This window comes from Doryrhamphus excisus, linkage group LG18 (genome assembly GCF_037039965.1).
Source record: "Doryrhamphus excisus strain RoL-2023G ecotype Guam linkage group LG18, RoL_Dexc_Guam_v1.1, whole genome shotgun sequence".
Taxonomy (NCBI): Eukaryota; Metazoa; Chordata; class Actinopteri; order Syngnathiformes; family Syngnathidae; genus Doryrhamphus; species Doryrhamphus excisus.
In genome coordinates this window covers 10,775,213-10,801,225 of record NC_136374.1, presented here as the reverse complement: position 1 = coordinate 10,801,225, position 26,013 = coordinate 10,775,213, and the positions used below count along the sequence as shown (strand labels likewise).

The 26,013-nt window shown below is 40.4% G+C and overlaps 1 protein-coding gene across 2 annotated transcripts; it reads right to left on the bottom strand.

The window, feature by feature from the left end:
- Nucleotides 1-1,481: 1,481 nt before the first annotated feature.
- LOC131106547 (CTTNBP2 N-terminal-like protein) lies at nucleotides 1,482-20,433 on the bottom strand. 2 transcript variants are annotated; one of them, XM_058055725.2, is made up of 8 exons: nucleotides 20,269-20,393; nucleotides 17,248-17,324; nucleotides 16,162-16,266; nucleotides 6,372-6,608; nucleotides 4,356-4,463; nucleotides 4,083-4,271; nucleotides 3,851-4,021; nucleotides 1,482-2,987 (listed from the first exon to the last, which is right to left on the bottom strand). In XM_058055725.2, exons 3-8 carry the CDS (start codon nucleotides 16,252-16,254, stop codon nucleotides 2,151-2,153), a joined length of 1,635 nt encoding a protein of 544 aa, XP_057911708.2. In that variant the 5' UTR covers nucleotides 16,255-16,266; nucleotides 17,248-17,324; nucleotides 20,269-20,393; the 3' UTR covers nucleotides 1,482-2,150. The 2 variants fall into 2 exon arrangements, with proteins under 2 accessions (XP_057911708.2, XP_057911707.2); XM_058055724.2 differs by lacking the exon at nucleotides 17,248-17,324 and having other exon boundaries at nucleotides 20,269-20,433.
- Nucleotides 20,434-26,013: the final 5,580 nt, after the last annotated feature.

Below are 26,013 nucleotides of genomic sequence, written 5' to 3'. Positions count from 1 at the left end.
TGTGAGTGCAAAAGTATGCACAGCTCATTCTCGGGATACTTTTTGTTGAATGTTCTACTAAAGACTAAGATAAGATTGGTCTAGAAGAAGATACTTTCAAGATTGATTATTGATTTGGGAAAAAAAAACATTCCTTATCCAATGTGGGAACATCAGCGTCATGTTTGTAGTTCATGTTGAGTCACAATGGAAACATGCAAGCCTCCTCAGGGATATTTGCGGTGTTCTTTCGTTCGCCATAGTAGCACTTTTGGAGTGTGTCCATCAGGTGTGTAAAGGTCAAAGGTCATTCAGGCATATTCCGGTTGTTTATGTGACATGATTGGGATCTTGGTGTCATATGACACGGTGTCTTTTTAAAATGTCCACGTTGAGCTGTGGATGTTACACTGTCAACTCTTAACAAATTGCTGCAATGGTGGCCTCGCTTTGCTCCAGCTGTGCTCTTTGATGGGGGGGGGGGGGGCACCTATTCTGGGCCTGTCTCATGGCCCTGAGCTAATTTTGGGATGAAGGGGGAAGAGGGACCCAGACATCAAGGAAGCACAAGAAAAACGTTTTGAATAGCTTGATCAATTTAGATGTTTAACTTTCTTACATGACAGGACTTCTTGACCTTTGCACTCACGCAGCACTGCAGCTGTGAGATCATGCATCTTCATTGTATCGCCATAAGCAAAAAAGTCTCCTCAATATTAGGATTTATAATAGTGTTTTGCATGGTCAAAACTGAATTTTGTCAGATATTATACAAAAAGTGAAAAACTGAAAAAGTGGAAAACTTAAATGAGTGTTGGATATTCAGATATATTATTGTATATATTGTATATTGTATACTATAATATATTGTATTCAACTCAATGAAGGGCACCAAAGATTATGTTTTGAATTTAAAAACATTATTAGTTGTCCTTTAATTTGAATTTAGTTTAATTTAGTCTGTTTTTGTCTTCTTCTTTGCTCTTTTCATCCTCACTGTGTTCTATTTCTCTTTTCAAGTGTAACAAAATGCTACTCAGGTATTATATTAATAAATGAAATCGTCATTATTAATCATAACAATTTAAGGTAATTATTTACTCTTTAAATAATCATACAGTAACTTGCCCTCATTTATCGAGTTGCTTTTCAAGTACATACAATACTGGCCTCTAGTGGGCATTCTTGAGAGGTACAACCGAAGTGCAACAATATCAGATGTTAATGACAATGGAAATGTTAATAACTTTCTCGTCATCATTTATCTTTGTTTATGGTTAATAGTGATAGTTTACTTAGTAATTGTAATAATAGTTAGTATATTATTATTATTATTATTGTCTACATTTTAATTCTAACACACAGGATCAAGTACTTAAAGAAAAACTATTTAAAATTAAAAAAAATACAATCAAAATAAATTGGATTATAGGATTATTGACCATAGCTGTTTTGGAATATGATTTATACATATTTATACAATATATACATACATGCCAAAACAACAATAAAAACAGGTCTTTGTTTAGTTGCATTTATTCAACTTCCAGCATATACACAGTAGGAATGTCATCACATGAGAGCACAAATATGCAAATATATGCACAATATTCATTACAAAAATACCTCTAACATAATGTACCAGGAGTTCGATTCCCTGCTTGGGCATCTCTGTTTGCATGTGTGGGTTTTCTCCGGGTACTCCGGTTTCCTCCCACATTCCAAAAACATGCTAGGTTAATTGGCCACTCCAAATTGTCCATAGGTATGAATGTGAGTGTGAATGGTTGTTTGTCTATATGTGCCCTGTGATTGGCTGGCGACCAGTCCAGGGTGTACCATGCCTCTCGCCCTAAGACAGCTGGGATAGGCTCCAGCACCCCCATGAAGATAAGCGGTAGAAAATGAATGAATGAATGAATACTGTACCATGTTTAGGACTGCATATAATAATTATTATATAAAGTCAACATTTAGGTATAAAAGTATATTTCTATAATCAAGTAAGGAATCTTTACAAAAATATACAGTTTTATATTAATAAAAGCAACAATGAAAGAATTCCTATGGTTTAACTACAGGACAAATACTACCTATATATTTATGTATATTTCTATACAGCAATAATAAATACAGTATGAAGTATACACAGTGTTTCCAATACTAAGGGGTCAGTTGGAGGAGACCACCACGTCCAGTTCTTTGACTCCATCCTGGCCGGACGTGAGACCACAGCTTCCAGACAGGGCGGAGTCGTTACAGTGACTGGAAGACCTGGGAAGAGAAGCCGGAGACGGGGGGGCTTGGGCCAACCCGGGTTTCTTAGGCGGGATGGGTGGAGGGTTCCCCCTGTCCGCTCTGGGGATAGTGGGCGACCGCACCCCTTGAGGCGCCGTGGCTCGACCCGCCATGGGCGACAAGGGGGCCGCCAGGCAGCGGTAGTCTGTACCGAAGGGGGAATTGTTTGCCAGTTTTGGCGTCTGCTGCACGGTGGTGAAGCGGGACAATGCTTGTGTGACGGTGCTACGGGCCATCTGCTTGACTTGGACAGATTCTGGTGGAGGGGAGGTGGAGCTAGCTGGGGGGGCGTCCTTTGGGGAGACAAGGTGGGCGGACGCAGACTCCAGGTCAGGGGAGCTTTGGAACTTGTGACGAGCGGCGTGAAATCGCTGGTTGATTCCTGCCTGGTAGGGCGACTGCTTTCCTGCCGAGGGGGTCGGAACGCCTGTCGGGATGGGACCACCTGGGGGGCGTTTAGCCAACACAGGAGAAGCACACGGAGAGGAACTCTGTGGAGCTCCAGGAGAGAGATTCCCATTTGGGATCTTCTGTGAGGGGGGGCTGTTTGAACCCTCCATCACACAATGATGACCATTAACGTCTGTTTGGCCTTCTTCATTTTCCTCCGTGCTGGGGTCACCTTTGACCTGTGATGATACGCCGGCCCCGTCTTGAAGAAGGTGCGTCGCCATGGTAACGTCACTCTGCTGGCTTTGCAGCTCCTCCACCTGACAAAACAGCAAAACAGGATATGACATAAAGGCTCTGGGTTAAATAAGACAGAAGTGACTTTTGACCTTGATTATTTTGCTCATTGTGTATTTGAGGGCGTTCATATTTATGTGAAATATTAAAAATAAACAAGATTCCCGCTTTGACACAGTGAAACAAGGTCTCAAAATGAAAATATTGACATATAATTGGCATTTTAAACTAAAATCACACATACTTGCGGGTCCAGCTAAAATGGCTTCTTATTGGAGGGCAGCCAGGTTGTGCGGGGACTGCTGGGGTGCTGGGGTGCTGGGGACTAGGTGGGTGCACTCAGGGGGTAGGGGGGGGTTGGGGCCAGGTGGGTTGGCTACGGCAAGGTTTTGTTGGGGTGTACGATGTTCCCACTCTTCTTTTGTTGTTTTGTCTTATGTAAGATTCTGTGATTATATGTGTGGACATGTGTAGTAATGGGGTGTATATATATATATATATATATATATATGTATATACATGTGTATGTATGTATATATATATATATATATACATATATATGTGTGTGTATATATATATATGTGTGTGTGTGTATATATGCAAGTATATAAATAGATATTGTGAGTGTATTGTATTGTAAGTGTATTTGTGAGATACATTAATGTATGCATGTCTGAAATTAATTAATTTTTAAATTAATTACTCCGGTTTCCTCCCACATTCCAAAAACATGCTAGGTTAATTGGCGACTCCAAATTGTCCATAGGTATGAATGTGAGTGTGAATGGTTGTTTGTCTATATGTGCCCTGCGATTGGCTGGCGACCAGTCCAGGGTGTACCCCGCCTCTCGTCCGAAGACAGCTGGGAGGTGCAAGATGGTCCCACCTGTCGTTGCAGCAGATGACAGTGAGCCTCCTCCTTCTTGAGTCTGGAGCGGAGCTGCTCTCTCTCCGTGTCAAACTCGGCCAGCTGCTCCTCCACCCGGGCCTCCATTCTCAGAGCTCTCCTGCGCTCCTCCTCCAGCTCTTTCTTCAGGGCTTGACACGCCTCCTTCTCCTGGGTCACAACACCCACACGTCACATTTGGGAGTTCCCATGGAGAGAAAGATGGCAGCACCTTTTCAAGCTTGCGACTGAGTTCGGTCAGTCGGTGTCCCTCCTCCAGGGCTCTGGCGCTGGCCCACTTGCATTCTTTAGCCAAAGCGCAGGAGAGCTGTTTATGCTGAGCACGCTCCTCTTCCAGCTGATCACTCATGCGGCGCTGCTCCTTTTCCAGACGCCGCACCTGGCTGCGTTCAAACTCCAGCTGGGAAGAAGACGTGAGATGATCCGCCTGGTTAAGGAGGAGCAGGCGACGTGCTTTGACAAGCGCTTGTGAGGAATATCTCACCTGTTGATGTAAGCGCTCCCGTTCCTTCTCCAGAATGTAGGTGACATCATCTCCCTCGGCCGTGTCCTCGGCATGCTTCCTCTTTTCCTCCTCCAGATCCGCAATCACCTCGAGGAAAGAAAAAAAAAACAAGAACTCCATTTAGATGTTTTACTTTCTTGCCTCTTCCTTGACCTTGGACTCACGCAACACTGCAGCTTTGACCTCAGGCCTGCCAGAAGTCAACTTGATGAATTCATGAAGTGTTTCATGTGGTCCCAAGTCTTCAACATCAAATTCACTGAGGTTGTTCTTTGAGAATATTCGATAAAAAGTCTTGCAAAATAGTTTGTGTATTGTGTATACGGGACTTCAGATCAATAAAGAGCATGTTACTGTCTGAACTGAAAACAGTCCTCCCCTGTGCTGTTATCATCCTTCTGTGCTGTTATCATCCAATACTTCTCTACAAGAGAGGAGAAATATGATCTCAGGGAAGAACTACATTTGAAACACTTCTATGCTAGGACTACGTTAAAAAGCCATAGCATTTCAGTATGTGGAATCAAACTATGGAATGGATTGAGTAAGACCCTCAAACAATGCACAACGATGAGCCAATTCAAGAAATAATACAAGCAGTTGATGTTTGCTAAATACAAGGATGAAGAGTATATATACGTATAAGAGAATACATATATCACTATATTGACAGTTACTATGGTATCGATTATGTCATTGTATGGTCATATCACCTCGTACTTCGATACGTGACAAAAAAAATAAAAACAAACCAAAAAAAAACCAAACGTAAACTATATTAGGAAAGCAGGAAGTGAACAAATGTAACAGTTACTGATTGTAAAAGTACCAGATGGAGGGGTAGGATTTAATAAGCTTTGCTTCTTCCTACTCCATATTTCTCCTCCTAGAGAAGTATTGGATGACATTTTTAGGTAATTGGTTATTTACCTAGCAGAACATATTTCTATTGTTAATCAGAAATATGCATATTTAAAAATATTTTACTTATTTTTCAACTAAATTAAGCATTGTCAAACATAGAAATGGCTAAATATGCTAAATTACAATTAGAAGAAGTACTGTACAGAAACCACAAATAGAAAAAGAAGAAGTACCGTATTTTCCCGACTATAAGTCGCACTTTATTTCATAGGTTGGCTGTTCCTGTGACTTATACTACAGAGCAACTTATACATGAAAAAACTCTTTATGTTACATAAACGCTGGACACCTTTTCTGTTCATGTTTATTTTTTGTGTAGCTGAATAACCATTGTGTTAGCGTATCTCACACCTTTTCAACCTGTTCTCTAGTCCAGGGGTTCCTAAACTTTACCAACTCAAGGCCCACTTGGAAATCTAAAAAATGTCTGTGGCCCACATAGACGAAATGCTGTGTTCTCAGAGCACTTAACTTTTTATTATTATTATTATTAAAAAGATTCAGGATTGAAATAAAAGCAGGGGGATAAAGGAAGCCCAAACTTTTAATCAAATTAATTCTCATACTTTTCTCAAAATGAATTACCTGCAAAAAATGCGACTTATACTCCGGGAGCTATAGTCCAGAAAATATGGTAAATCTCCCAATGCTAACGTGTGTTTCTATTATGTCTTGTTATAGCTATTTTATTGGGTAATATTAGTATAAAAGTGACCCCAATGTTGGTGTTTCATGTCTAGAGAGCTCTAATAATACACATATTTAGAAGGTTGGAAACAGGTTTTCTATGCTCTAACTAGAAAAACATTTTTATCAATCACGGTTTGGCCCGGAACCAATTAACCGCCATAAACGAGGGTTACTGCATAAGCTAACATCTACAAACGTTCAGCGAAGATCGGCTGACCAATTATTTGTTATCTGATTTCACATCATTCAAAATTGTTGGAGTTGTTGCCTAAAAGGATACAAATCTCAAACATCAGTTGTAAAATGCTAACCTAAACGCCAAATAGGGTTCTTTCCTACACTTTTAAGAAAGGACCCAAATGTCAAAGAAGCATGGCCTACCATTCTGTGCCTGCTCTCGGCTGCAGCCAGCTGGGCCAGCATCTTCTCCTGCATCCTCCTGCAGTGGCTCACCACCAGTTTGAGCACCACCAGGGGGTTAGAGGTGGCAGGGGAGCACCCCGAGTCCTTGCTGTCTTGGGACCCCACCGTCTCTCCGTCTCTCTGCAGGGCCAGAAAAGGGTCGCTGAGGTCGTACCTTCCATAGCGTTCCTGGATGAAGAGGTCTTTACGCTGAGCCTGATGACAACAAAGAGATGAGGATGACGTTGTAGTCATAGCAGGTAAAAGATGAGGTTGAAGGAGGCAACAGATGGCGAATCCACGTGTCTTTGGAGTAGGCCAGCTGCTCTGGACCGGGCCTGTGGCCAGATCTATTTAACCCGGGACAACGAAGGTGAAGTAGCACTGAGACGCTTTGGCGCTCGCATGAAAAGGAAGGACGAGAGAGCATCTTGAAGAGGATCAAAAGATTAGAGAGAACGCTATCCTCTCTTGAGCTCATCATGACCATGATACCAAGATGATTTGGTACATGCAGAGTACAAGACGTCCCTGCGGCGCCAGCGTTCAGCCATTTTATTTGTGAGGCTACGGATCCCGTGTATGCCAAATTGGATATTTTATGTATGATACAAAGATGATCACATAATCCTATGTTAATTCTTAAGTATTATAATTATAATGCTATATTAAGTATTATATATATATATAATATATATATAATTGTATTATAATTATTATTTTTACTTATTATAATTATTATTACTCATTATAATTATTATTACTCATTATTACTTATTATAATACTTAATATAATTATTCATTAATTCATTTTCTACCGCTTATCCTCACGAGGGTCGCAGGCGTGCTGGGGCCTATCCCAGCTTTCTTCGGCGAGAGGCGGGGTATATTATAATTATATTATATTTTTTTTATTATAATTTCTTTTAATTTAATCTATGATTACTAATTTATTTAAACTGATTGTACGTTTTTTATTGATTCATTCATTCATTTTCTACCGCTTTTTCCTCAGGAGGGTCGCGGGGGTGCTGGAGCCTATCCCAGCTGTCTTCGGCGAGAGACGGGGTATATTATAATTACATTATATTTTTGTTATTCTAATTTCTTTTAATTTAATTTATGATTACTTATTTAATTAAACTGATTGTACGTTTTTATTTATGTTTACATTATTTATCTTTTAATTATTATTACTATCAAACCCATATATACAGTGAAGAAAATAAGTATTTGAACACCCTGCTATTTTGCTATTTCTCCCACTTAGAAATCATGGAGGGGTCTGAAATTTTCATCGTAGGTGCATGTCCACTGTGAGAGAGATAAACTAAAAAGAAAAATCCAGGAATCACAATGCATGATTTTTTAACAATTTATTTGTGTGATACAGCTGCAAATAAGTATTTGAACACCTGTGTATCATCTAGAATTCTGACCCTGAAAGACCTGTTAGTCTGCCCATTAGAAGTCCACCTGCACTCCATGTATCATCCTGAATCAGATGCACCTGTTTGAGGTCGTTAGCTGCATAAAGACACCTGTCCACCCCATACAATCAGTAAGACTTTAACTTGTAACATGGCGAAGACCAAAGAGCTGTCCAAAGACACCAGAGACAAAATTGTACACCTCCACAAGGCTGGAAAGGGCTACGGAGCAATTACCAAGCAGCTTGGTGAAAAAAGGTCCACTGTTGGAGCTATCATTAGAAAATGGAAGAAGCTAAACATGACGGTCAATCTCAATCGGAGTGGAGCCCCATGCAAGATATCACCTCGTGGGGTCTCAATGATTCTAAGAAAGGTGAGGAATCAGCCCAGAACTACACGACAGGACTTGGTCAATGACCTGAAAAGAGCTGGGACCACCGTTTCCAAGGTTACTGTAGGTAATACACTAAGACGTCATGATGTGAAATCATGCATGGCACGAAAGGTTCCCCTGCTTAAACCAGCACATGTCAAGGCCCGTCTTAAGTTTGCATATGACCATTTGGATGATACAGAGGAGTCATGGGAGAAAGTTTTATGGTCAGATGAGACCAAAATAGAACTTTTTGGTCATAATTCCAATAAGCGTGTTTGGAGGAAGAAGAATGAAGAGTACAATCCGAAGAACACCATCCCTACTGTGAAGCATGGGGGTGGTAGCATCATGCTTTGGGGGTGTTTTTCTGCACATGGGACAGGACGAGTGCACTGCATTAAAGAGAGGATGACTGGGGCCGTGTATTGTGAGATTTTGGGGAACAACCTCCTTCCCTCTGTCAGAGCATTGAAGATGGGTCGTGGCTGGGTCTTCCAACACGACAACGACCCGAAGCACACAGCCAGGAAAACCAAGGAGTGGCTCCGTAAGAAGCATATCAAGGTTCTAGCATGGCCCAGCCAGTCTCCAGACCTGAACCCAATCGAAAATCTTTGGAGGGAGCTCAAACTCCGTGTTTCTCAGCGACAGCCCAGAAACCTGACTGATCTAGAGAAGATCTGTGTGGAGGAGTGGGCCAAGATCCCTCCTGCAGTGTGTGCAAACCTGGTGAAAAACTACAGGAAACGTTTGACCTCTGTAATAGCAAACAAAGGCTACTGTACCAAATATTAACATTCATTTTCTCAGGTGTTCAAATACTTATTTGCAGCTGTATCACACAAATAAATTGTTAAAAAATCATGCATTGTGATTTCTGGATTTTTCTTTTTAGTTTATCTCTCTCACAGTGGACATGCACCTACGATGAAAATTTCAGACCCCTCCATGATTTCTAAGTGGGAGAAATAGCAAAATAGCAGGGTGTTCAAATACTTATTTTCTTCACTGTATGTTACACTGTATTTATTTACTTATATTTTTATTAAAGGGGACCTATTAAGCTTTTTCCACTTGTCTGACCTATAAATGTAATTAGAATGTTGTATTCTTGTGTTAAACCAAGTTTCAGATAATTATTTGTTATTATTATTATATTATTATTATTATGTTGTTATTATTTGTTAAGTTTGCGCATTTAAATGTGAGCCCTGAAAGAAGTTTGTGATGGCTCTGAACGCTTGGTTTCAGAAAGTTTTTTCTAACATTGGCTACCTGTGATGTCACAGATTGGCAGGCTTCCTTATATGGGCAGATAGGTTAGCTTAATTTAGCACAGTATGCTAGTCAACTGTGTTAACAATATAAGGGTCAACAAATGATACTTTATACTGCAATTACACATGACAACTCAAATATCCAGCTAACGTAAAGCTGTGTACTTTTTCATAGACAAACGTCCTGATGTTAACATTAGCTTTAGCCAGGAAGTTGACCACACTCTGTGAATGAAGTGTTAATCCATTTACCATACTTGTTTGATATTCTGCACGCAGGTTAGTAGTAACATGGTTACACTAACAAAGTTACACTTCAATGGAAAAACAGTTCAACGGTGTGATATTTCTATACTGGTTGAAAATAGCCTTGTGAGAAGAAGAACGTCGAACCGGAATCGAAACGAGGAATCGGAATCACTGGAATTCAAACGCTGCCCAACCCTATTCATGAGTCTCCTCATCCATATACTATACTTTAGTACTTTAGGATAGTTTTTCTATTATTTTGTTCTTTATGCTTCTTATTAGACTCGTTTTAGAGTTTAAAAGGTGTGAAATAAAGCAAATAAAGTAGATGACTCATTTAAAAGAGGAATCTTTCTGCAAACGTGGCCCACGCATCCCGGCCTTCTTCCCGTCAGTGTGCTTATGTGTCACTTTAGCAAAGCGCTTAGATCAGAGTTTCCATTCTGGGTACTTATGTTGCACAAGGACACAGTCATTCCAGTGTTCATCAGCTTTTTTTTTAAAAAAAAAAGGATAATTCTTAGACTGCACTACATTCCATCAGTGTATTTAATTCTAACTCATGGTTCAGCCGTTAGACAAACGTCTGCAGTGCATTCGTGGCTTGGAGAGTACGAGCTGCAGATAAGCCAGTTGTTTTGGAAAACAAAGGCATGTTCTTTGTATCTCATACTGCAGAGATGCTGAGGATTACAGAAAACAAGATGAAACGCTGTAATAACCCTTCAGGCTTTATTCGTGACATCATGCCACAAATAAACAGTAAACATTCCAATTGTATTATGCATGCTTTTGCTTCGTGGATGGGCATCTTGTTGCCCTGTTTCATTCATGAACAAAAATATCATGTCGATATTCAGCTGTCAAAATAAAAGTAGAAATATATAAAAGATATTTTGAGTACTCTTTTAATTGCCAAACGAGTCCAATATTCCCTCACTGTGGCTACTGCATATGTGTAAGCCAAACACGCCAAATACAAACATTGCCAGGAGGAACCAAAGGAAACAACAATAATATCCTTTCAAAGTACAGGAAAGCTGAGAAGCGAGCAGCTGCAGGAGTGAGTCATGAAAGGACATGAAAGAAATGCGAGAGCGACATAGCTGTCCAGAGTCAAGAATGGTGACGGCAGTGTCATGGTCTGGGGCTGCATGAGTGCCGCCGGTACTAAGAAGCTGCGGTCTGCTGAGGGAAAACAAAGCTTAAGGTGAAGTTGATGGAGTGGCCAACTATGTCTTCTCCACACCTGAACCCAATTGAGCACCAGTGGAGCATCGTCAAGTGTAAGGAAGGATGCATGGAAGAGGATTCCAGTAACAACCTGTGTAGTTCGGATGAATGCCATGCTCAAGAGAATTAAGGCAGTGCGAGACAAAAATGAAGGGTTCTTAATTTCGTAGATAACGTGTGGCTAACACAATTTGTAATTTTTCTGAGCAGCGCAGTCAGGCGCAGCACGGCGCAGCACGGCGCACCCATGACCACGTCCCTCCCACCAGCACAAGTGGCAAAGAGGGAGGAAATTTAAACCAATAAAATGAACCCCTCTCATTGCCTTTAAATGGACTGGACTGGACTGGACTGTGCATCAGAGGCCACAATGCGCATCATGCACCATGTAGGACATGTCATCTGTTCCTGGTAGTTACATTAAACACAGCAGCAGGCTAATCCAGGCATCTTGTTGGTTTTCAACCATTAGGAGAACCTTTAATGGTATATTCACGGTATCTCCTCCTCAAACTCCTCCTTAAGAAAAAATGAACAGTAAAAAATATATCCTACAGCCAGATTTTAACCAACTTTTGATATTGATCGTTGTTTTTAGTTGTTAATTATTAGTTGTCTAATGGGTCAATTTCTCTGATTCCACAAATTCCACACTGCATGTTGGCTCATTGGTAATTGGATGGTTACTAAGGGGAGCGCACCTCCCCGGGTGCGCCGACACGACCATTTTGCATGCGCTGGACCAAATTATCACTGTTTGGGGTACGGCACCCTGCGCCACAAAATGAGAGCCCTAAGTACACACCTGTGTTGGCAGATATTTAGACAGCAATGGTTGTGTTTAGGCGGCACGGCTAAGTGGTTAGCGTGCAGACCTCACGGCTAGGAGACTAGGGTTCAATTCCACGCTCGGCCATCTCTGTGTGGAGTTTGCATGTTCTCCCCGTGCATGCGTGGGTTTTCTCCGGGTACTCCGGTTTCCTCCCACATTCCAAAAACATGCTAGGTTAATTGGCCACTCCAAATTGTCCATAGGTATGAATGTGAGTGTGAATGGTTGTTTGTCTATATGTGCCCTGTGATTGGCTGGCGACCAGTCCAGGGTGTACACCACCTCAGCTGGGATAGGCTCCAGCACCCCCCGCGACCCTTGTGAGGAAAAAGCGGTAGAAAATGAATGAATGAATGGTTGTGTTTACTCATTTTGAGTGGATAGTAAGTCTATACTGCTATACAAGCTGCACGCCGACTACTCTAAAGTATTGAATTATAGTATTATTCTTGAGAATGGTCTTGTAGCATACAGAACCATGTACTGAGAACTCTATAAATAAATAAAACAGGTGACTTGCTTTTACACAGAGTTAGACAGTAATCCCTTCAAGGTACAAGAACAGCACCACGCTCCGTATTACAAGTTAAGCATAGAATACTTTTGATCAACAGAGTACTTTCCATTGACTTATTGAAGAGATTCCACCCTTCATAGAGTCAACAACAGTACAGCATTGATGCCAGCCCAGTCCTGAATGGGTTAACAGTTTTCTCCATCCAAGTGAAGCCTGATGTTTATTTGTTCACTCCTCTACTCCTCGCGCCACGCACGTTGAGTCATCGGACACCCGGCGCGCTGGAACTCCTCTTGCCTTAGATGGCCAGATCCCAGGAGAGAAGCAGGAATGCGGTCTAGAGGTCTAGACATAACACATCAGAACCTTCTGCAGAAGGCCTCGCGCTCTTGCTAAAATGAGCGTAGCAGATTATAATAAATGTTTCCGCAGAGGTGCTATTTCACTCAACTTTGGTTCCAGCTCTTTTTTTTTATGAGGTAACAAAGCCTTTTCAATACCCGTGCAGAGTTTGCATGAGCGTGTGAGCCGGCAGCACAGCAAAGGACTGTGGGAAGTAACCCCAGAATCCTTTAATTGAAATGCAGCATTAATCCCCGCCAAAGTAAGAGCGGGTTGCTCTGCGTCAACACAACAGAGGCTTTGTTCAAGTTCACTGGGCTGCATTTAAGCTCATAAGCGGGGTGATTTATAATGTGGTTATGAGACAAACATCCCAAAGGATGCACAATTTGATTGGACGAGCTGCAACAGGGAGATAGCTTCTCATTGCAATACATAGGGAAAAACAGGAAGTGGCAGCAGTTTAGACGGCTACTTAGCTTAATTGTCTTGGCTTGAGCCTTTCGGCTTAATTACAGAAACAGGACGGAAGTGGTGAAACGTGTTTAAACTGGAAGAAATTGAAGGAATGGAAGAAGGAGCACCTCAAAAGACTTAAAAATTTTGAGTTACCATTTTCATTTTTAACATGTTTGTTAAAGGGACTGTATACAACCTGCTGCAATTTATTCATTCATTCATGCATTTTCTACCACTTATCCACAGAACATGCAAACTCCACACGGAGATGCCTGATGGGGAAATCAAACCTGAGTCTCCTAGCTGTGTGGCCCACGCGCTAACCGCTCGTCCACCGTACAGCCCGTATCACATTATATGAAGTAATTCATTCATCCATTCATTTTCAACTGCTTATCCTCACAAGGGTCGCGGGTGTGATGGAGCCTATCCCAGCAGTCTAAACACCCTGGACTGGTCGCCAGCCAATCACAGGGCACATATAGACAAACAACCATTCACACTCACATTCATACCTATGGACAATTTGGAGTCGCCAATCAACCTAGCATGTTTTTGGAATGTGGGAGAAAACCACAGAACATACAAACTCCACACAGAGATGCCCGAGGGTGGAATCAAACTCTCCTAGCTGAGTGGCCTGCGCAATAACCACTCTGTGACCCTGCAAACTTGCTACAAATTACAAAAAAATATGAGAACCAACTAGCCCATGTTACCAATAGTGGTTTATACAGACTATATTAATTTTAAAAATATATCATCCTGGAGAGTCGAGTGGTTAGCGCGCAGACCTCACAACTAGGAGACCAGGGTTCAATTCCACCCTCGGCCATCATGTATGCATGTACGCATGTTCTCCCCGTGCATGCGTGGGTTTTCTTCGGGTACTCCGGTTTCCTCCCACATTCCAAAAACATGCTAGGTTAATTGGTGACTCTAAATTGTCCATAGGTATGAATGTGAGTGTGAATGGTTGTTTGTCTATACAGTGAAGAAAATAAGTATTTGAACACCCTGCTATTTTGCTATTTCTCCCACTTAGAAATCATGGAGGGGTCTGAAATTTTCATCGTAGGTGCATGTCCACTGTGAGAGAGATAAACTAAAAAGAAAAATCCAGAAATCACAATGCATGATTTTTTAACAATTTATTTGTGTGATACAGCTGCAAATAAGTATTTGAACACCTGAGAAAATGAATGTTAATATTTGGTACAGTAGCCTTTGTTTGCTATTACAGAGGTCAAACGTTTCCTGTAGTTTTTCACCAGGTTTGCACACACTGCAGGAGGGATCTTGGCCCACTCCTCCACACAGATCTTCTCTAGATCAGTCAGGTTTCTGGGCTGTCGCTGAGAAACACGGAGTTTGAGCTCCCTCCAAAGATTTTCGATTGGGTTCAGGTCTGGAGACTGGCTGGGCCATGCTAGAACCTTGATATGCTTCTTACGGAGCCACTCCTTGGTTTTCCTGGCTGTGTGCTTCGGGTCGTTGTCGTGTTGGAAGACCCAGCCACGACCCATCTTCAATGCTCTGACAGAGGGAAGGAGGTTGTTCCCCAAAATCTCACAATACACGGCCCCAGTCATCCTCTCTTTAATGCAGTGCACTCGTCCTGTCCCATGTGCAGAAAAACACCCCCAAAGCATGATGCTACCACCCCCATGCTTCACAGTAGGGATGGTGTTCTTCGGATTGTACTCTTCATTCTTCTTCCTCCAAACACGCTTATTGGAATTATGACCAAAAAGTTCTATTTTGGTCTCATCTGACCATAAAACTTTCTCCCATGACTCCTCTGTATCATCCAAATGGTCATATGCAAACTTAAGACGGGCCTTGACATGTGCTGGTTTAAGCAGGGGAACCTTTCGTGCCATGCATGATTTCACATCATGACGTCTTAGTGTATTACCTACAGTAACCTTGGAAACGGTGGTCCCAGCTCTTTTCAGGTCATTGACCAAGTCCTGTCGTGTAGTTCTGGGCTGATTCCTCACCTTTCTTAGAATCATTGAGACCCCACGAGGTGATATCTTGCATGGGGCTCCACTCCGATTGAGATTGACCGTCATGTTTAGCTTCTTCCATTTTCTAATGATAGCTCCAACAGTGGACCTTTTTTCACCAAGCTGCTTGGTAATTGCTCCGTAGCCCTTTCCAGCCTTGTGGAGGTGTACAATTTTGTCTCTGGTGTCTTTGGACAGCTCTTTGGTCTTCGCCATGTTACAAGTTAAAGTCTTACTGATTGTATGGGGTGGACAGGTGTCTTTATGCAGCTAACGACCTCAAACAGGTGCATCTGATTCAGGATGATACATGGAGTGCAGGTGGACTTCTAATGGGCAGACTAACAGGTCTTTCAGGGTCAGAATTCTAGATGATACACAGGTGTTCAAATACTTATTTGCAGCTGTATCACACAAATAAATTGTTAAAAAATCATGCATTGTGATTTCTGGATTTTTCTTTTTAGTTTATCTCTCTCACAGTGGACATGCACCTACGATGAAAATTTCAGACCCCTCCATGATTTCTAAGTGGGAGAAATAGCAAAATAGCAGGGTGTTCAAATACTTATTTTCTTCACTGTATGTGCCCTGTGATTGGCTGGCGACCAGTCCAGGGTGTACCCCGCCTCTCGCCCAAAGACAGCTGGGATAGGCTCCAGCACCCCCTGCAACCGTCGTGAGGAAAAGTGGTAGAAAATGAATGAATGAATCATCCTGGAGGGAGAGAAAACCGGTACAGAAAATGGATGGATAGATGGATGGATGGATGGAATACACATACACACACATGCACACAAAAGCAGTCAGAGACAGACAGAAGATCAACATTCATGTTATTACGCCAGGCGCTACATTCATAGTAAATTTGTCAATTTCAAAATTGACAAAAATCCCCAATTTGTCAAAATCATAGTCAATTTCATTGATAGTAAATGTTCGTGGCAAAAGTTAGACAAACTGCTACCATCAGCTGACATGAACCTATGCAAAAGCCGAATAAACAAAACATTCCATTAGTTGGCATCACGTCAAGTACCTTTAGTGTATCAATGACCATGTCTCTTGCCTCCAGCTCTCCCTCCAGGATGCTGAACAGCATAAGCAACTCTGGCTTGGTCAAGCTCTCCATGTTCAGCTTGGACTGTTGGGATGTGAATGATAAAGAAAATGTCAGTTAAAGAGATGTCAGTTATCTTCGAAATGTTGTACTCTTCTTCTACATCACTTGTTCCCAAAACTTTTCACATTTGCATATCCCTTCAGACATTTGCCTGAAGCCATGTACCCACGACTCATGCATACTTAAAAATCATTAACCTTTTTTTAAAGGTTTAAATAATTATCATAATTAATTCATTAAATGTAATTCCGGTTCAAAACGTTTTATTTTTACATGGTCAAGTTTCACTAAACAGGCAAGTCCTATATTTCTTTTATTCCAGTTTGATATTGAATGAGCTTCACTTCGCTTTGCCTGATTTAAATCTGAATATTATTGAGACACCAAAATGAGGGGGCAGTTTAAAAAGCCGATAAACCAGTATCCGAGGTACAAAAACACATACAACTAGTAATAATTTCTAGCGTTCCCATTACAGGTTTTCACTAGTGTGCACTAGTGTGCACTGCAGGGATTGGGACACTGATATAAATGTATTACCATCATTATAATCATCATTAATATTACCATTTTCTTCATTATAGTTAACAATTTTTGGATTTTTTTTAAATTATTTAATTTTACAGACATTGCTTCTTGTAGAGTGCTGTATCATTCCATCTGTTGTTTTACTGTTGCATTACTAAGGTTAACCGTAGTAATGCGTACATGTGTACAGGTCTGATACTATTCACTAACTGTGTTTTAGTACTAATACGGTGGAGCCAGGACTTGATGAGTTGGTTGTGACACACAAATTTCATTGTGTTTTGTAATATATTGTAAGAATGTGTTGCTGCAGTTGAGTAAATAAACACCTTCAACCAATATATGAGGAATTACAGATAAATCCCATAATTTCGGTGTCTCTGCCTCGTTCATCCTAGTTACTGTAAGTTTTCTGTGCTTGTGTGTGAAAACGCAGTGTGGTCTCTTTGTAGTGTCGCTGCACTGTAATCTCACAGCTGTGTTGCTTCTGCAGCCCTGCGGCGTCCAAACATCCCACCGCACTCCACGCCAGTGAACATATGCAGGCTCCCCTTTGAAAAAAAAAAAAAAGCCTGAAAGCCATCAACATGATTGAGCTTTTAAAAGCGTCTTCTTGGATGACAACCATCCTCGCGGGATGGTTTCACTGACCGCTGACTGTCACACCAACAATGCTTACACAGGTGCGGCCTGCAGCACTCAAAAAAGGTGCAATGCGGTTTAAAAGGTTTAAAAAACATTGGATTTGACAGATATTTGACAGGCTAGGATTCGCTGTGCGGCCTCTCCCGAACTTTCCACATCATGAAGTCTTCAGGAGAAAGAGGGAGGGGTGGGGTGGTTGCATAATGAGAGACAGCAGCTACCGGCTTCTCTTCTGTTCATATGAAAAAGCTGAAGTATTTCCCAGGCATCTTTTGAACATATCCTTAAATGCAGCACCTATGCAGTCTCCTCTTGGTCTAAAATTGGACTAAGAAATACAGGATACCCTGGTTCCTCTCCATTGTTGTTTGTCAGCACATTTCATTCTGAATGATGCGTTCAAGACACGTTGTTCTTGCAGTACTAGGCGAGTACAGAGTAAAAGTGGCAAAAAAATTCTCACATATGTCTTAAATAAAGTCATCTTGTGTTAAAATTGCCCGATCATTTTAAGGCACAGCCAAGTTTATACAAGCCATGACTCACTAAGACAACACAAAAGATGTCCTGGCTGGTCCACCAATATTTTAGACCACTAAAGTGTCAATATGATGACAAAGATGCTGTTGTTATTATTACAAGTCAGTGTTCCATCAAGACGATTAAATCACTGTTATTTTAGAGTCAAATGACTGCATATAATTGCTTGAAATGATGAGTGACACATCATGTATGGGGCGTCTCTCTTACTTTACGGTTGGTCCTTTACAAAAAAGGCTCACTGTGTTGCAGCTCTGCCCTTGCCATCACTCATAGCCTGTGGCTGGACCGCAGGGCTAAATGCTAATTAAACTACAGCAGCGTACACATGGCCTCTCACGTTGGCTTTTACCGGCCCACTTGCTAATTTCACAAGCATCCAGGATCACCAGGGGGGAGGGAGGATGTCCCACCAGGCGAGGGGTGATGTTTGCCATCATCAGGCAGGCACAATGACAATACTGCCTAATTTTTGCTGTGAGCACCCTGTGACCCGTAATCCTTTAATCGGGGGGTTCGTTTGAAGCCAGGTCAGCAACACACAAAAACACACTCAACATGCAAAGATGGTGCAGGCCGCAGGGGTCCCCAACAGGTAGCTGGAGAGCTCACTAAAGGCTCAAATAACATGTGCGTAAAGTCTCTTTTGTTTTTTATAACTCTATTCTGAAATGATGCCTCTTTTCTCATACTATGACAAAATGACAACAACCGCACTAAGTTGAGATCTTTGTCAATACAGTACAATTAAATGTTGCACATCATAAGTAAAATATCTCAAATATCTCACATCTTCTTCTGTCTTGTCGAAGCAAGTCTAATATAGCGAAACTTGAGTGACTCCTGCTTCACCCTGCTAAAGTTACAACTTTTGCAAAAAAAAGCCTTTATTATAAGTCTTTTTTCGTGAAAAGAAAGATTATTCCTTTTTTCCTGAAAAAAATTACTTTAATCTGTAAGATTCAGACTTTAAAAAATATTTGAAAATTCCTAAAGTTACATTTGCAAAAAAATATGGCTTTATTCTCATAAGATCTTGACTTTTTCCCCTAAAAATACGACTTTATTTTTGTCAGATTTTGACTTGTTTTCTTGAAGAAATGTGACTTATTTCTTTCATGATTACTCTATTTTTTTTCCCTGAAAATGCATCTTAACTGTTGTAAAATTCAAACTTTTTGTCTCAATTTTTTTTTTTTACATTATTCAAACATTACGACTTAACATTAAAAAAGGGGCTACTTTAATTATTGTGTACATGTCAACATGTGTTGTAGTATTCATCATTATTGCAGCATACCAAAGCTTACCTACTGCCTAGGTACACAGCAATAAAACATGCACAAAGTAAGCCTGTTCAGTACAAAATAAGCTGAAAAATAAAAGCATGGGAGTATCTGACTCCTACACCCATTTTTTTTAGATTGATACCCACTAGATGAAAGATTTGAGTTCCAATTGCAGCAGTTCTGTTAGATAAGAGTATAAAATATTGTAATGTGGTCAAAACGAATGTGCACAAATCAGCCTTTTATCAGCACTATATACCATACAAAAAAATGCATGCGTCAGGGCCGTCAAAATAAGCTGCTTCCACTGAAGTGATGGAAGTTAAAGAATCTTGCTGTCAGGAGTGCATACAGGCACATGGTAACCATATATACAGTACATACCTATGGAATTTATCACTGTATATGCAAATAAAGGCTGAATGGAAAAACACAATGCCAAAACATGAAGTTTAAGAACCATGATACTGATGTTTACAAGTCAGGCCTAAAATGTAAAACCAATTGAGTTTGCAGCATGCTGGTGAGGGTCAGCTGAGGAGACTAAGTGTGTTTATTTCATCTATTTGTGCCTTCAGCACATTCATCAAGTCTCCATGTTAAATTGGATTTAGTGGACAATCTAATTGTGGTCTCTCTCAAGGCTACTAGCTTCTTTCTTCCCTTGCCATCGTTCAAATAGAGAACATATAGGAAGAAATGGAACGTTCACAGGGTAGGATTCTGCTGGGAATTCATACAACTTTAATGGAATCAACGGGTTATGTACAAAGCAAGAGTCAAACTTTTGAGTTTTAAACGTAGGAGTAGTAGAATTGTTTAACTGTTGAAAATTGGATATGTAATTGTCTGATTTACTTATCTTATACAAAGTGCTTGGCCTGTGTCTCGCACTCTAACTTAACACGAATTCGCATCATTTTTCTCCGAGTCTTTTTCAAAGGAAACTCGCACACACACGATTAAACATTAAACATTGATCCTCTCCAACAACACAAAAACATAATTGGGGTCGTCTTACCTTCATGTGTCCCTCAAAGCTCTTTTAAAAAGTCCAACATGAACTTTTTGCTTGTTGGAAGATTTGTTTCTCCTGATTTGAGTCCTCTTGATTCCGACGCAGCGGAAGAGTGGAGCGGCCGGAGTTTTGTTTAACAGGCAGCTAAACTGTCCAATAGGAAAGCCGAAAATTAAAGCAGTGACCAGTGACAGATAAGCTCTACGAAAATGGGCGGAAACGTTTATGTCCACCCCCCTTTGGATTTGGTTGGATTTCTTTGTTTAGCATTCTTGAGCTGCTGGAGGAAATCTCCCAGAGAAAGAAATACACTTTCAGACGTTTCAGAACACGGTCTAAAATGTAACATTTAAGTACTTACGTTTTTACGCCAAACCGCGGAATTTAAATGGCAGGGTTTGGGTACTTTTATACTGTAACTAACATTCAATGGCCACGACATTAGGTACCCCTGCCCAATCTCAAACTGTATCACATTTTGAAATTTTCACTTTTGTGCCGAAGTGCCAATATTAAAAAATACATGCTGTTGTTTTGATGAAGTGTTTCTGCATCAAAATCAATCTGCAAATGCAGTCCTGCAACATACGCACAAAGTAAAACAAGTTAGGTACAATGATAACAGACAATATACAGTAGTGTTCTAATGGTAGTCACATGATCATCACCATCATTTGAGTTGTTTGACTGTAGTCAACTGGAAGCTGCAGACAATCCGTGCAATGCTTAAGAGTTGCCAGTAGAGGGCAACGTTCACACGATTTGAAGTCAAGAAGACTTGGAAGGCTTATTTTATGTATATTGCAGTATAGGGTTGTTAGAATTATGATTTACATGTTAAAATAGTAATATATTGTTTCCACAAGGCGCTACAGTTCAGTTTGGTTGACTGGGCCATAGCTCAATAAGTCACACACACTGATTTGTTACCTGTCATTCTGTGGTGTATAATATAAAGCCAGAAATATCCCAATAACTTCATTAATAAAATGCACATGAGTGTACGGTCCTGTGTACGGTGATGAATGAGGTAGAGTCGTGTGCATATGGAGAGGACACAGAGACGTAGTCCAAGTTGGAGATGGAACTGAGTGCTGCTGTTGACGCGTTAAGGTCAGAATAAAGTTAAAAACCTGCCAGACTCTGCGTGACACTGAAGGGAGACTATGATAATATTGTGGCTGTGATTACCAGTTACTGGAAAACAATAACGGCGGCCAGTGGTGTCATTAGGCCTTTTTTAGGGGGGCTGAAGACCCTCTAAAATGTTCTTAAGCCCCCCTAAATAATTTGGTATTTTTTATAGATTTTTTTTTTTTTTACAAAAAAAATTCTGACAAATTTTATACAATAGGGCAAAAGCAGGATAATAAGCAAGCCAATAAGCAGGCTAATACTAGGCTATTACTACTACTACAACTAGTAGTAGCAGTAATAATCAGAAGAAGAAGAATGATAATAATAATAATAGGCTAATTAATAATATAATAATGATTATAATAATAATAATAATATTATTTATTATCGCAAGTCATCCTAGTCATCTCTTTAGTCATGTCTTTCATGTCTTTTTGACGTCATTATTTAGATATCTCATAAATTATATATTTCAGTTGGACATTTTTTATTATGGATGGATGGATGGATGGATAGATAGACACTTTATTCATCTCCAAGAGAAATTCACAGATCCCGCAGCTTACGGAAAACACATGGGCATGCAGGGTTCAAGAATATAAGGGAATGGTACTATGTAAAATAGTATAGTAAAATAAAACAATAAAATAAAATAAGGTACAAATAGCGAATACAGTAGAGCAAAAATCTCAAAAATATAATAGCAAATATCATATTGGATAGTGTTACTAAGTAGAGAACAAAATAACATAAGAATGATTCATGGAAAACACAAATTATTTAGAATTTGAAGAATCGTGGTTAAAATAAAATAATTAGATTCCATGCTGATCCAACTTCAAGACTACTTCTAATGTATTATCCCATAATGCTCCCCATATAAGACACCCCATTGGTTCTACTTTCACTTTGCTGAAAGTTGGCATTAAACACCGTGACTCTTCATGCAGGGCTCATAAACAGTCACTGAGATCTTATTGAAAGTTTCGAGTCCACTGGTCTGATCTGCATGGCAAGGCATCCCAAATACACTATGCATGATCCAGGCAATGAATACATGCATAACAATGCAATGGTGTGTATTCTGCATCCAGCTGCTTTGATTTGATCAGAAAAAGTTGACTGCTTGAAGACACACTCGCCCTCTGGAGATATGCAAATAACGTACACCAAAGTCCAACCACACTGCCTTCTTTTTTTTTTTTACAAACAACATCGCTGTTAGCAAAACAAATTAATTTCCCACTCAGCCCCACAGGCAGGCAGTCAGGTGAGTAGCCTGCAGACATTCCCCGACTCCGAATATTGAAACACGGCATCCTCCCACACTATTGAATGCATCATCGGGTGACAGCTATGGAGCAGTAGATGATGAACTAAAAGTCTGTGCCTGGCGACAGATGCTGATAACTGTCTCAGATTAGGTCCTAGATTATTGTCAGCTCCCGCCAAGACTGTTAGATGTACCGCTCCCCTCCTCGTTCTGTGTGCAGCCGCGGTGTCATCTCCACATTATGAGATTGGTGCGGCAGGTGTGAAATGGAGATGAAATATTGACTCAGAATACTCCTCCTTAAGCAGGGACCGATGCGGAGAAGTAAAGGAAGTCATGCTTTGGATTACAGTATATAGACCCCACTCTGTCGAGTGGCAGATGTTTGGTTTATAATGCAGATTTAGACCCTTTTTCTTTTTCAGGAACTTTTGAGGAGTTTTCCCCTGGGTGGAAGATGAAATCAGACATACTTAGGGTATTTTTCTTTGCTCAGTAGGAAACCAAATGATACTTTTTTTATGATCTTCTTTGAGTGAATGGTTCTTCGGAGAGAAAATGCCTGTAAAAATGAGCAATAGACTTGACTTAAAAGAGGGTGCAAATGAATTCAGTTCAGTTTACATTTCCATTAGCTTTCATTACATTTCTTTTCGTTACTCAACTGCAGAAAGTATGAGGCCTTTATCTGAAGTAGGTACATATTTCTGTATGTAGTATGTAGTGCATTTGTTATTTTCAGTGTTATAATAATTATTATTATTGACAGTACAAACCACCTGTACAGGTTTGGGCATCATTTGAATTCGATCTATTCCGGTCCTGATTCCGATTCCTCATTTCATTTCCAGTTCGTAACGATGTCCGATGAATTTAAAAGATATGATCATAAAAGTTTGCATGGTTTAAATGAGGGAGCTATCAAGAGTTTTTTCTGGATGAAATGTCTTTCTTTGCTATAGTGCTTACCGACTTCTTCTTTGTTGGTGTTTTTTGGTGTTGGTGTCCTCCGGTCAGTGAAATGGACACAGAAACTCGGAGTCCGAATAAAAAAATGTGATCCATCCAAAGTTAGTCTCGGTCAGACTTTTTTTTGTAGTTATTAATAAACATACACAACCCTAAAATCACTACAATCCATCCATTTTCTATACGGCTTATCCAATTGGACACCTAATTGGGGCAAAACAAGACATAATAGACAGTTAGGTGGATAAATACAACTGTGAGAGTATTGTCTAATAGTGCTATTAGACAAAATAATAGCACTGTAAAAAAAAAAAAAAACAGGCGAAAGAGGCGACGTGTTGATGGTGGCGTTGAGGCGAGTACCGAGGCTGAAAGCGGCGGATCGTAAAATGATGAGATACTTTAATCACATAATGGCTTAGACACTCTGCAGGAGTATAATTCCTTATGTCTGAGCCTTTGCAACAAGCGACGCAGTGAGAATGTCAATGATGGGGAATGAGGACAATTGCTTTCGTCAATCTGTTCATGACTGACTGACTTATGCTGCTCATATCAAAGGTGTATAAAAAGAAAAAAGGTTCTTTGAGGCTGCTACTTCAAAGTGCACACATTCTGTGATTTCCTTCCGAGCCTTTCCTTCAAGAAGGGAGACGTGTGACCCCTCGTTTTATTTTTTTTTTAAGGAATACAAAATGTCAATATCCCTGTTAAAAAGGAGAATTTTAGCATGAACGTTTCATGACCTCAGTCAGGGGTGTCCAATGGTTGGCCTTTTAATTGGCTCTTAGCGTATACTCAAAATTAAATTACTGTATTTTCTGGACTATAAGTCGCTCCGGAGTATAAGTCGCACTGGAGTACACGTTGCATTTTTTGTGGGTAATTTATTTTACAAACTATGTAAGCAAAACAGACATTACGTCATCTTGGAAGGCAAGTTAAAAGAATAGAGTTAAAAGAATAGATAACAGGCAGAATAGGAATAAGATATCCATTCATTCATTCACTGGACTGGTCGCCAGCCAATCACAGGGCACATATAGACAAACAACCATTCACACTCACATTCATACCTATGGACAATTTGGAGTCACCAATTAACCTAGCATGTTTTTGGAATGTGGGAGAAAACCGGAGAACATGCAAACTCCACACAGAGATAGCCGAGGGTGGAATTGAACCCTGGTCTCCTAGACGTGAGATCTGCGCGCTAACCACTCGTCCGTCGTGCCGCAGGTGTAAGATATGCTAACACAATGTCAGAACTTTGTGACACAACACTCATTGTGCGTGACACAAGACAGTTCGAGTCCATCCATCGGTTTTCTATGCCGTTTATAATCATTAGGATAGTAGGGGTATGCTGGAGCCTATCCCAGCTGACTTCACTGACATCAAAAAAGTCACTAAAGTCTGACTCAAATACAAGTCACATGACTCTACTGTACACCTTTCCAATATCAAGATATCAGACAACTTCATATAAAACAAACTTTTCCATTTAGTTTTCAGTTCAAAATGATATATATATATTTTTTTACATTAAAAGGAGTTTTACCCTGAACTCTAATTAAAGTTTTTGCCGTTGTACTAGTGTATTTCTTTCAAAATAACCAAGTGTTTGAATATATTCCAGGTTTGTAGGATGATGAAAAATATGTTTGGAACTGTGACAATTCACATAAGATTTCTGCCAAATTACCAGCCAATCTAAATCTGTTTGCAGGAAAGACCTTTGGGATACATAAAGTGATTTTCTATCGGATGTGACTGCTCATACAGTCAAAGTGTTTACTCCTGCTTTGCTATTATGCCGCATCAGACACATTGATTCAAAGATCCAATCAGACACGTTGAACTAATACTGTTTTTGTATCTCTCTTTGCAGTTCCAGGCATTCATCACACCTCCTTTCAGTCATGAACAAAGCCCACCATTTTGTCACTACGGCAAGAATTCCCAGAATAAGCAACACAAGCTGACAAATTGCAGACTGCAGTATCAGGAGCAATCACGTCAAGTAAAACGTATTTGTGCAGCGCCGATTCACAACAAAAGGCAATTTACACATAGTGTAGGTTGAAGCCGAAACAACTGAACAGGAGGAAACACAAGTAGGAAAAACAACCTCAAACAGACCAATAGAAAAACACGAGAAAAAGAAGAACCGTAGATTGTAATTTGGTATGTCCTACTGGGCAGGAAATTGGACAAAGCCAAAAACGTCACAGTCCTGCTGGCCCAAATTTGTACTCTGTCATGCTTCACTCTGTTGTAATTGGTCTGGAAATTAAAGACGCACAATGAAGATAGTGACTTTAACAAATGAGGTATAATAATAGGCAAAGAAAATTATATATAATATA